The sequence below is a fragment of the Sander lucioperca genome, chromosome 16 (genome assembly GCF_008315115.2).
Source record: "Sander lucioperca isolate FBNREF2018 chromosome 16, SLUC_FBN_1.2, whole genome shotgun sequence".
Classification (NCBI taxonomy): Eukaryota; Metazoa; Chordata; class Actinopteri; order Perciformes; family Percidae; genus Sander; species Sander lucioperca.
In genome coordinates, this window is record NC_050188.1 from 5,408,086 (window position 1) to 5,421,249 (window position 13,164).

Consider the following 13,164-nt stretch of genomic DNA (forward strand, 5'->3'; position numbering starts at 1 on the left):
TTTTCCGTTCTCTCATGATCACAAAAGTATTGTTTTGTCATTTAAAACATTACAAAGTTTGGTTTGTCATAATCACAAAAAATAGCTTTGATAATAAATCTGTTACAGAAAAACAAAGAATTTCCCTTGTGATGCAAACCTGTCTCATTTAAATTACATACCATACTTGTTGTGCTAATTATGTGAGTTTAGACCACAAAAGCCTTTTGGTTAAGGTTAGCGAAAGATCCGGTATTCGATTACATGTAAATAAAATAAACACATTGCGTCATGTGCTTCCTCCAAGTCCTCCAAACTGAAAATACGACCCACAGGAGAATTTTCAGACCTCATTCTTAAACGTTAACGGTCCCGGTTTGGTTAAAAACACTTAAAATGCATTTTTGATTTTGTACTTCTACATTATTTTATGTCCTTTGGTTGTGGTTTTTGTATAAGCCGTTACAGGTTTCTACCACACCCTCACATGTATTTTTTCTGTATCTTCAATGTAATGTTTGTATGTTCTGTGAAACAAATACACTAAACCAAACTTAAGCCAGAAACAACAGAGAGAGAACTACATGTGTGCAGGAATTTAACAGCTATGCACTTTGTTGAGCATCTCCCTGGTACAGTACAGTGTCTGAGTACTGAAGTGACGAAGAAATGTGGAGAAAACATGTTCAGATACTCTTCCTTTAAAATGAGATTCTTACCCTCTGGCCAAACTCTCCGGGTTGCCCAGTTTCACCCTGCAGACCGGGAGGACCCTGAGGAATAAAATGTTCAGCTACCGTTTAAACAGCACAATTGGTGTTTTCATGAACTGCTGAACAGGTGGCTTTTCCACAACAACTAAATACGAAAGGCTATAAACAGAAGGAAAGAGGAAGTCATAAATCATAATCCTTACCTGAGGCCCCGGGGGGCCCTCGGGCCCAGGAGGTCCAGGCGGTCCAGCATCTCCCTAAAACAGGTCAAACACATGAGTACTGTATGTATCACACATTACAAATGGTATGCATAAAAGGACTTTTATGACTATTTGAGATTACAGTTTACATGGTTTTGTTGAAATTCTTTAAAACTCTAAATCATTTAGAGCAGAGATATTCAACAAGGGGTCAGTGACACCTAGGGGGGCCTCAGAGTTAGTGCAGGGGGGGCCGCCAAATAATGTTTACAAAATCAATTTTGCATTTTTAAGATTTTTTGGGGCATTTAACAGAAAGATATGAAATGGGGAGAGAGGGGGATGACATGCAGGAAATCATCTGAGGTCGGACTCGAACCCTGAACCTTCTGCATCAAGGTATACACCTCCATATATGTGCGCCTGCTCTACCAAGTGCGCTAGCCCGGCCACACTAAATTTAGCATTTTTAAAAAAAATTAGTATATGTCTGAAAATATCCATTAACATTAATCTAACATTTTATTAGCAAACATAAATTGGAATATAATTTGAAAAAAATGTAATTTACACATGAAAGATACTTACTATGCCTACTATGGTAGCCATACACTTAAGCTTAAGCCATTCATTTTCATCCATGCGGCCCAGTTTAATGCAACTTAATTTTATACCGTATATGTAGCAGGGGGTTCCTACTCTGTCTCTCTTTTAGCTTAGGGGTCCTTGGCCTAAAAAACGTTGAAGACCCCTGCTTTAGAGTATGTACACTGGAAATGGTATTATGTTTATTTGTATAGTCCCTGGCAACGCATTCTCACTGAATGAATGAATTATTTAATTCAAACGATTAAAGGAATATACATAAATAAAATGTATACGGCAAAAAAAGGTATAACAAAAAGAATTGTCGAACTAACTTCATTCTAAAACCAGAAAACAACACATGTAGAGGATGACTAATTTTCACTTCTCCCACCTGAAAAGAGGCAAAAAGTGTCTGATGTTACTATTTTTGAGTTACATAACATAGGGAAGGGTATGCGTTTGGCGTAAACAGCATTACCAATCTTGAAACCTATTTTTAGTAGAGTTCACAGAATGAATGGTGATATTTCCCTAGTAAAAGAACAATTGCTTCATTGATTTGCTGGTCAAGTCAGAGAGACTGGGCAGAAATGACACAAAGATGAAGTTATTTTAAAACCCTAAAAGATTCAGGACTTTTGAGAAAACATTTGCAGTAGGGCTGGCGCCCCAGAAGCCACCCCCTTCGCTCCACCCCTGGATCACTGCACTTGTCATGATGGGATTAACACTGCATTAATAACCTGTTACTCTATAATTATTTTATAATTAATACTATGAAGTAGCCTTTAAAATCTTGACTTTCAGGTCAATGAACATGGCAAACTATCTCATTATGGAACAATGACTCACCTTTTCACCCTGTAAGCCTTCTTTGTGATGCTGAAATTAAAAGAAAAGATGATTAAATCGTCAAATGATGTTTGTTTTTCAGCTAGTCAAATCATTGACAGATTCATTGTGATTTCTTGGACTAATTACTGTGAAGAAATGAGGCCATGGACAACAGAACTGGCAACCTGTATCTCACAACAAGAAAACCCTGCATGGCTTCATTATACATCTGCTCATAATTGTTTGATAAATGATTTTATCTATAAAATATCAAAAAATTGTTTAAAAAAGGACGATTCCTTTTTCAGCCCAATTGGAATTATTCAAATTGGTTGTTTTATCCGACCAAAAGTCCGAAACCAAAAGCAATTCTGTTTACTATCACATATATGATACATATATAATGGCATCCTATTGTAGAAGATAGAACCAGCAAATGTCCGTCTTTTTTGCTTGAAAATGACTTAAATGATTGTTTACCGAAAACGAGCTTATTGTCAATCAGATAATCAGTTAGTCGACTAATTGTTTAGCTTCTTCTGTGTGGAGAACAGCGCCCCCCCCACTCAAGACTTGTGCTTCCAGTTACAGACCAAAATCAGCAGGTCACTCTTGTCCATGATTACCTGCTTAGTTTGAAGTAATAATCGTTAGAATGCATAACAGGATCATAGATGAAATGCACAATTAAATTTTAATTATAGATTGTTTATTTGGGTTTTTTATTGCTTTTTTAAGTGTTCATCCTTTCTCCATCACGCCATTATGTTCTTCATGTCGAATGGTGATGATGATGATGATGATGATGATGATGATGATGGTAATGACATTGTAGAAAAGGCCATTCTAGTTGCTATTTATTGATTGGACTTTTAATGTCAGTGGTATTTCTTAGTGTGTGTGTATAGAGGTCATTAGGGTCTGTTTTACTCCTAACATTGATTGTACTGGTTTAGATTTGTAGGGATTGTTTGTAGTTTTATTTATGATGGTACTTGCTCAGATTTGTATCACTGATTGATGATGGTTTTTATAGATCTCTATTAATTTATCTGGATGTTATTGCACTAGCACTTTATGATGGAATTACTGCCACCTTAATGATGGATTATAGTACCTTCACCACTTTCAATTATGTGATTTATGTAATCCATGTGCTTTATTTTTTTAGTGCTCCACTCAATGTGGATTTCCTTTTGTTGTGTTTTGTTGTGCTGTGTGTCTGATTGTCTTACATGTATGCCTTTGCTGCACCACAAATTGCCCGTGGGGGACGATATCAATAAAGTTGAAGTTGATATTCTTCATCGCTAAACCAGCCTGTAATTGTTTATCCTTTTGGTCTATTTTTGGTACTCACCACATCCCCAGGTAATCCGGGAAGGCCTCTCTCCCCCTGTGAGGTAGTTCACACACAACAAAGATGAAAAACCCCGTCATTAGAATCAAGAGACTTTCAGGGTGAAGCACCGAGGGCAACATGCTAATGACACGGCAATGACCGTAATTTAGAAGATGACACATGTGTACTTATTGTAGGCCCAAAGGAAAGTGAAACTTGCGGGTAAAAGTACGATGGGAATATATTGTGCTTATGGGTGTGGTATAAGCATGTGTGCACCACTGGAAGACTCATCAAAGTCAGTAATTACAGACAGACAAATGAACTCTGCATTTTATTTTCTCAGACAAACGAGTGGGCTGACTTTGATGGTACACAGAGGAGACTGAGGAATGTCTGGAGAAGGCAGACAGTAACTTGGAAAACCGATGTTACGATGATACCTCTTTGAAATGATTTATATCAGCTTAATGACATTATGCTTACGGCAAAATCCTCTTTGAAGTGTTTCTAATGAAGTGAATGGGTGTTTTGCACGTAGCACAAGACAGGGACATACCTTGATGCCTTGAATTCCGCCGGGCCCGGGTGCACCAACCAGTCCTCTCAAACCCTAATCAATATTAGACAAAATCTTCATTAATACAAAGGTGACTCACTCCATCTGTCACATACTAATGTCAGTGGCCTGTTTGTAACTGCAGGATCCTAAACAGAGGATCACGACTTACATCTTTCCCTGGAACACCGGGTTTGCCAGGGAATCCATCCGAACCTGCCACGCCCTGAAATGAAAACAAATGTAAAGGAAAGCATGTACAAGGTGTTGCTACAATAAATGTTGAACTCAATAAAAGAAAGTAAAAAAAAAAAAATCTGGCTATGTTATCGAAGTGAATGCCAGTTTTTTATGTCTCCACTAATAATAAACAAAGGTGTCTATAAATGTCTATGATCACAGTCATAAAAGCTTTTATATTTGCTAATCTAAACACCAAATAGCTGGAGAGTATTTTGTGAAAAATAGCCGGCTCAGGAAGTGATGCATGTTACAGCTTGTTTGCAACAAATACAGTATTTACATAGTTGGCATGTGCTGCGGTAGCTACCATGGCTGCACAGGTAATGACAACAAACTTAAATGTCATAAACAGAAAATGAAAGGCACAAGATGCTTTCAGTTCTGAACCAAACGGAAAAGTAGTTAACAAAACAAGACTAAAGGGTTTACAGCTAAGCTAGTCTCCTTAATACATCCCTGAGAGCGATGCTTTCAGCTAAATGCTAATATAAGTGTGCTAACATGCTTGTTGCTGCCCGATCCGTACTGGAAGTGTTATTATGGATCCCACGTAACTTCTAGGTCCTGCCCTACGAAGCAGCTTGATTGGTTGGGGTTAGGCATTGACCTTGAGTGGTTAAGGTTAGGATAGCTGATTGGTCAGGGGACAAGACCTGAACAAATCGGAATATGTTACCTTGCGTTAGCATAGACGTCGGGCCTATAGTAGTGTGTGAATGCTATTGAGGGCAGGCCTTGCCTCAAAGTTGCGTGGGTCCCATAATAACACGTACTGGAAACTCAATTTGTTTCTACGCATGTGCAACAATGGTGTGCGACAATGGTTGAGGTTAGGCATTGACCTTGAATATTTAGGATCAGGATAGCCCATTGGTCAGTTTCCGATATGGATCGGGTAGTGACAATTTGCTCACAATGACAAAGTTAACATGTTATCTGCAGGTATGTGTTAACTATTAGTAGTCACTATCTTAGTTGAGCATGTGAGCATGCTTACATTTGCTCATTAGCACCAAAACACAAAGTGCAGCTGAGGCCGATTGGAATATAGTTGGTCTTGCAGTATTCTTGCAGAGCATTCTGGATTTCCATTTTGTTGTACGTTTGTACATTACCATCCCTGGAGCCACGCCGCTAGCATGGCTAATAGAGAGCAGATTTTTAAGCAGTGGACAGTGCTGTGTAACCCAAAACATATCCTTGAATGTTCAGTCAGCAAACATCGCTCTGACTTTAACCCCAGGTGCCTACTCTAAACCACATATTCCCTTTATCACTTCACTGAGGCAAGTACTTTTCCAGTTTTCACCAACAGGAAATTGCTTACTGACTGACTGACTGGCTGACAGACAGACAGCTCTAAACCTGACATCAGCATGTTTGAATGGCCCTTCAGTATGCCTAGAACCTGCTGCAAATCTTCATGACATAAGGCAAAGTAATCAGTGTACTGATTCCGTGTTTACTGCTTTCTACAAAACCCCCTTGTTAAAGTCGTTTAAATTTAAATTTGAGTTGACATCTCAGCATGATACAAAAGTAATTGTTACAACTGTCTCATATCATTCTACTCAATCTGTTACTCATAGAATCAGTGAAGTCATGATCACAAAAACATCTTGACAAATTGACTTCAGTTGGAAACCATTGTGATGCTGGCAGATAACCTTTCACTGATTTATTAGCTGAATCGGCTGAGTCTGAACTGCAGTCTAACATCATTTTGTTGGCAAAAGAAGAAAGGTGTTAGCAGGTAGGAGGAAACGTTGGACATCAGCAAAGCTTGAGAAGGCCTGAATGAGCTGCATAGCCAAACTCCCCTACAGGATCCCAGACAGGAAGTGTGGAGAGTGATTCAAGGAAGCCACATCTGTTTGCCCGATTACACCCCCAGTTCTCAGTTCCTCTGAGAAGAATGGCCTCTCTCAGTTAAGTTAACCCTGTTTTCAGGATTTGCAGTATGAACCCTGTTCTGCACAGGTTCAATCAAACATACATGGTTCAAATCCCGCTGGGAAAACATGGCCAGGAAAAGTAAATGTGAAACTCTCTTTTTCCTCAGCAACTTCTATTCTGTCCAAGTGCTCTTGAGCAAGATGCTGAACCCCTCTCTGCTACAGTAGATGTGATCTGTTTACATTACATAAGTCAAATTTGATTTCTTATATCAAAGAACTTGTGCAGTATTACTTACCATGGCTCCCGGAGATCCTTTTTCACCTTTTATACCTGATTCACCCTACAACAACCACAGCAACATCATTAATACTATAATTTCAAAATCGTATATATTACAATTTATCAATATCAGATCTTGAAGGGGAATCATTTTTTAACATACACCCTTTTTCCCATGCATTTGTGCCTAAGTGGCTAATGTGAACTTTGAAATTGGTCCAGTATTGAGCTACAACCCTGTAACCGGCAGCCACTAACCGGACTGCACTGTAATCCTATGAAAGAAATGCGCACCGTAGTTTTCAGTCCACTAAAAGTGCTTGTTTTTGCCACTGGCTAAGACTGGTTGTGTGACTGACTGATTATAGAGAGATGGTGTAGTCTGGTTCTGAAATCTTGCGAGGTGACTTGGCAAAAGACAGCAGCGTGGAACGATGTGTGTTTATAGTATAGAACACGAGCAGAAAGAGAAGAGTTCCAGGGATTTTGTTGTTTTGGAGTAGAGACAGCGTAGCTTTGTGTTTCCGAATTTTGCTTAAGAAATGTCAAGCTAAACTTCACGCAGCTTTCATAAACATTGCCTTTGGATGCCGACAGGCTGAAGTTGACGTGCTGCAGCTACAAATGGATCCTAACACTCGTGTCCGTACACGGCGCCTTGCAGACCATAAACAGGAAATAATCCTGTACCAAAGCCATTGTACCATTTTCCTAAAGAACAATGCTGTTCCAAGAGTGGAGAGCTGCAGACAGACCGGAGTTAAGCTATTGCTATTAGCTAAAGTTACTGTGTTTACCTGGCCTCAGTAAGGTACACATGAAAGGATGGCAGGTTCCATCTTCCCATAATGTAGTCAGACACTTATATAATAACAACCCAAGTCTGTCAGTTGCAAAAAAAACAGCACTTAAAGTGGACATACTTTGACGTTGCGCAATTCCGGTTTGTGTCTGCCGGTTACATCATTCTTGCTCAATATTGGACCAATTTCAAAGATTTTTGTTCACATTTGTCACAAATACCAAAATTCCCCTCGATTACCTGGGCAAATCAGATAAATGCACTCAGATTATACTCACAGTGACACCTTTTGGTCCTGGCGTGCCAGGAGTGCCTTCATCCCCTTGAATTCCCTATATAATATAGATTAGGACAACATTTTATTAGTGCAGTTTATTGACCTGGGACCTTCCACAAGTGTTACCCAGTAATATACTGCAGGCCAACTGGGGGACTGCTGAGTCAGAGGTAAATGAATGTAAGAAATGTAACTGACCAACTAAGACACCTGAAACCCCAAAAAAGAAACAGCAGTTGGCAGTGGTAAAAGTCCCCCCCCCCGCCACCCACCCAAGACCCCCATGGGAGAACCTTGAACTTTGACCGCTAACCTCACTTTCATTCTTTTCTTAAGAAACAAAAATATGTGTCCTATGATATTCACTTGCAAGCTATCTTTCTTTTTATCACTGCTTTTGTTTTCATGAGGTATTTTTCGAGAAGTTTTTTTCCATTTAAATGATACACACCGCAGTGATAAAGCTGTTGGCTTGACTGATATTTGAAGCCATAACTTTCACTTGTTTACGCAGCACAGTCCTAATCAGAACACATATGTGTTGTAATGAATAATTGGCTCAATAGGCTTTAATAGGCCGCTTTATGAAAGACATTTTGAAATGTCACGGAGAAAATGCACAGGTGTGAATAATCAAATTAACAATGGCTCACTGTCAAACTGCCATGGCTCACTGGGACGCTTGAATAGAAGTGTGCAACCGTTAATCAAATTGATAGCACCTGTGCTGCTGTGAAGTGGGCCTATTATACTGTAAGATGAAGTAGGTCAGCTGTCTTCCACGTTCAGGCTAGAAGCCTGCAGGCAACATTTTTGTTTGTTTTTTTATCACTGCTTAATCAAAAGATGTATTATTGCTATTATTATTTTTAAACCATTTTGGAGCAGAAAAAAAAAACATCACAACAAAAGACAGCCTGGCATAGTTTTGCCTAACAGGCTACAGTTGTCTCCGGGAACCATCACCTTATCGTGGTGGAGAGGTTTGTGTGTCCCTATGAACCTGAGGGCTGTGTTGTCTGGAGCTTTGTGCTCCTGGTAGGGTCTCCCAAGGCAAAGTGGTCTCAGGTGAGGGGCCAGACAAAGAATGGTTCAAAAACCCTATGAGTGACTGAGGAAGAGATGGAGTGACCCTGCCTGGAGGAAGCCCGGGGCCCCCGTCTGGAGCCAGGCCCAGATAGAGGGCTCGTCAGCGAGCATCTGGTGGCCGGGTTTGCCACGGAGCCTGGCCGGGCACAGCCCAAAAAAGCTACGTGGCATCCATCTCTCCATCCCATGGGCCCACCACCTGTGGGAGGAACCGCTGGGGTCGGCTGCGCTGCCACATGGGTGGCAGTGAAGGTCAGGGGCCTCGACGAACCAGACCCGGGCAGCAGACGCTGGCTCTGGGGACGTGGTATGTCACCTCTCTGTGGGGGAAGGAGCCGGAACTGGTGCGGGAGGTGGAGCGCTACCGGTTAGATCTGGTCTCGGTTCTGGAACCATACTCCTGGATAGGGGTTGGACTCTTTTCTTCTCCGGAGTTGCCCAGGGTGTGAGGCGCCGGGCGGGTGTGGGGATACTCACAAGCCCCCGGCTGAGCGCCGCTACGTTGGAGTTTACCCCGGTAGACGAGAGGGTCACCTCCCTACGCCTGCGGGTTGTGGGGGGGGGAAACTCTGACTGTTGTTTGTGCATATGCACCAAACAAGAGTTCGGAGTATTCGGCCTTCTTGGAGACCTTGAGTGGAGTCCTGTATGGGGCTCCAGTGGGGGACTCCATAGTTCTGCTGGGGGACTTCAACGCGCACGTGGGCAATGATGGAGACACATGGAGAGGCGTGATTGGGAGGAACGGCCTCCCTGATCTAAACCAGAGTTGTTGTTTGTTGTTGGACTTCTGTGCTAGTCATGGATTGTCTATAACAAACACCATGTTCGAACATAGGGATGCTCATAAGTGTACTTGGTACCAGAGCCCCACAGGCCAAAGGTCAATTATCGATTTTATAATCGTTTCATCTGATCTGAGGCCGTATGTTTTGGACACTCGGGTGAAGAGAGGGGCAGAGCTGTCAACCGATCACCATCTGGTGGTGAGTTGGGTCAGGGGGTGGGGGAAGACTCTGGACAGACCTGGTAAGCCCAAACGGGTAGTGCGGGTAAATTGGGAACGTCTGGAGGAGGCCGCTGTCCGACAGACTTTCAACTCACACCTCCGGCGGAGCTTTTCGTGCATCCCTGTGGAGGCTGGGGGCATTGAACCTGAGTGGACAATGTTCAAAGTTTCCATTGCTGAAGCTGCGGCGAGGAGCTGTGGTCTTAGGGTCTTAGGTGCCTCAAGGGGCGGTAACCCACGAACACCGTGGTGGACACCGGTGGTCAGGGAAGCCGTCCGACTGAAGAAGGAGTCTTTCCGGGATATGTTATCTCAGAGGACTCCGGAGGCAGTGGCAAGGTACCGAAGGGCCCGAAGGGCTGCAGCCTCTGCCGTGAAAGAGGCAAAGCAGCGGGTGTGGGAGAAGTTCGGAGAAGACATGGAGAAGGACTTTCGGTCGGCACCAAGGTGCTTCTGGAAAACCGTTCGCCACCTCAGGAGGGGGAAGCGGGGAACCATCCAAGCTGTGTACAGTAAGGATGGGACGCTGTTGACCTCAACTGAGGAGGTAATAGGGCGGTGGAAGGAGCACTTTGAGGAACTCCTAAATCCGACTAATGGGTGATCGACTATGGTAGAGGCAGAGCTGGAGGATGATGGGGGATTGTCGTCAATTTCCCTGGTGGAAGTTGCTGAGGTAGTTAAACAACTCCACAGTGGCAAAGCCCCAGGGATTGATGAAATCCTTCCAGAAATGCTTAAAGCTCTGGGTGTGGAGGGGTTGTCTTGGTTGACACGCCTCTTCAACATTGCGTGGAAGTCTGGGACGGTGCCTAAGGAGTGGCAGACCGGGGTGGTGGTCCCCCTTTTTGAAAAGAGGGTGTGTGCCAATTATAGGGGTATCACACTTCTCAGCCTCCCTGGTAAAGTCTTCTCCAAGGTGCTGGAAAGGAGGGTTCGGTCGATAGTCGAACCTCAGGTTGAAGAGGAACAATGCGGATTCCGTCCTGGTCGTGGAACAATGGACCAGATCTTTACTCTCGCAAGGATCCTGGAGGGAGCCTGGGAGTATGCCCAACTACATGTGCTTTGTGGATCTGGAGAAGGCCTATGACCGGGTCCCCCGGGAGATACTGTGGGAGGTGCTGGAGGTGAGTATGGGGTCAGGGGGTCCCTTCTCAGGGCCATCCAATCTCTGTACAACCAAAGCGAGAGCTGTGTCCGGGTTCTCAGCAGTAAGTCGGACTCGCTTCAGGTGAGAGTTGGCCTCCGCCAGGGCTGTGCTTTGTCACCAATCCTGTTTGTAGTATTTATGGACAGGATATCGAGGCGTAGTCGGGGTGGAGAGGGGTTGCAGTTCGCTGGGCTGGGGATCTCATCGCTGCTTTTTGCAGATGATGTGGTCCTGATGGCATCATCGGCCTGTGACCTTCAGCACTCACTGGATCGGTTTGCAGCCGAGTGTGAAGCGGCTGGGATGAGGATCAGCACCTCTAAATCGGAGGCCATGGTTCTCAGCAGGAAACCGATGGAGTGCCTTCTCCAGGTAGGGAATGAGTCCTTACCCCAAGTGAAGGAGTTCAAGTACCTTGGAGTCTTGTTTGCGAGTGAGGGAACAATGGAGCGGGAGATTGGTCGGAGAATCGGCGCAGCGGGTGCGGTATTACATTCAATTTATCGCACCGTTGTGACGAAAAGAGAGCTGAGCCAGAAGGCAAAGCTCTCGATCTACCGGTCAGTTTTCGTTCCTACCCTCACCTATGGTCATGAAGGTTGGGTCATGACCGAAAGAACGAGATCCAGGGTACAAGCGGCCGAAATGGGTTTCCTCAGGAGGGTGGCTGGTGTCTCCCTTAGAGATAGGGTGAGAAGCTCAGTCATCCGTGAGGAGCTCGGAGTAGAGCCGCTGCTCCTTCGCGTCGAAAGGAGCCAGTTGAGGTGGTTCGGGCATCTGGTAAGGATGCCCCCTGGGCGCCTCCCTAGGGAGGTGTTCCAGGCACGTCCAGCTGAGAGGAGGCCTCGGGGAAGACCCAGGACTAGGTGGAGGGATTATATCTCCAACCTGGCCTGGGAACGCCTCGGGATCCCCCAGTCGGAGCTGGTTAATGTGGCTCGGGAAAGGGAAGTTTGGGGTCCCCTGCTGGAGCTGCTACCCCCGCGACCCGAGACCAGATAAGCGGACGAAGATGGATGGATGGAGGCTACAGTTGCAATGGCTAACGAGGGAGCAAGCAATTGCTAGCTTACACAATTTAACCAACTTTGTTGCGTACAAGTCTGTCTGTGTCTGTGCCATAGTTATAGCTGTGATGCGGTTACGTCTGTCAGTGACGCCGGCAGCCGTAATCATGTACGCCACTGTGCGTGCATTGTTTTTTTGTGAGACATGCAACACATCTAATGATAACAACGCGTAAATGCGCACAGGAGCAGCAGCCGACAGCAGCTCTGTTCGGCTCTCTGCTCTGTTCACAGTTATGTTTTCATTAATTATATGTTATTTCACCAACAACTCATGCACGATTAATCAGTTCATTTTCATGACTCGATCTGTAGATAAACTGGTTGCTGGATGCTGAGTAACGCTGAACCCACAGGAGGAGCTATAAATTTGTTGGAATCATGTGTGTTAACATGGACGTGAATATTGCGGTTATGAGGCTTATCCCGGTTTTGAGCGCATCCCTCTCTCTCTCTCTCTCTCTCTCTCTCTCTCTCTCTCTCTCTCTCTCTTACAAAACACTTAAGTAAAAAAATGTCATGACCTGGTCATTACGATATGATAAAAGTACGCTAAGAGCAACCTCTCATACACATTGAATATTATGGTTTTTTTTACATACTATGAAATAGAATGCTGCCGACGCATTTTTTTATTTTTTATTTAACCTTAAAGCAGCCATATTATGCTCATTTTCAGGTTCATAATTGTATTTTAAGGTTGTACCAGAATAGGTTTACATGGTTTAATTTTCAAAAAACACCATATTTTTGTTGTACTGCAGTGCTCTCTCTCACTGCTGCAGATCCTCTTTTCAGCTGGTCTCTGTTTTAGCTACAGAGTGAGACCTCTTTTCTTCTTCTTCTTCTGTACTATCTTTGATTACACTTGCACATGCTCAGTAGCTCAGATGTAGATCATGTCAGCTAGCTAGCTCCATAGACAGTAAAAGAGGCTGTTTCAACAACTTCGGTCAGTTACAAGGCAGGATTAGCTGGGAGACTTCTAAATGAGGGCGCACATGTAAGTAGTTCTTTTGTAGATTATGGTGAACTTGTGTGTGTTGTAGCAGTGCTTTGCTATTGAGAACGAGGTAGCATGCTAGTGTTAGCATGCTAGCGTTAGCATTAGCGTTAGCATGCTAACGC

At 43.8% G+C, this 13,164-nt stretch overlaps 1 protein-coding gene across 3 annotated transcripts in view; it reads right to left on the reverse strand.

Annotated features, from left to right (window-relative positions):
• Positions 1 to 13,164, reverse strand: part of col22a1 (collagen, type XXII, alpha 1) — an 89,428-nt gene that overhangs the window by 50,414 nt on the left and 25,850 nt on the right. For all 3 annotated transcript variants that reach the window (XM_035993219.1, XM_035993218.1, XM_035993220.1), the window contains 8 exons: positions 7,720 to 7,773; positions 6,656 to 6,700; positions 4,391 to 4,444; positions 4,219 to 4,272; positions 3,678 to 3,713; positions 2,336 to 2,365; positions 896 to 949; positions 699 to 752 (listed from right to left, as the gene is read on the reverse strand). In XM_035993219.1, the coding sequence (XP_035849112.1) occupies positions 699 to 752; positions 896 to 949; positions 2,336 to 2,365; positions 3,678 to 3,713; positions 4,219 to 4,272; positions 4,391 to 4,444; positions 6,656 to 6,700; positions 7,720 to 7,773 (381 nt within the window). The remainder of the gene's footprint in view (positions 1 to 698; positions 753 to 895; positions 950 to 2,335; positions 2,366 to 3,677; positions 3,714 to 4,218; positions 4,273 to 4,390; positions 4,445 to 6,655; positions 6,701 to 7,719; positions 7,774 to 13,164) is intronic.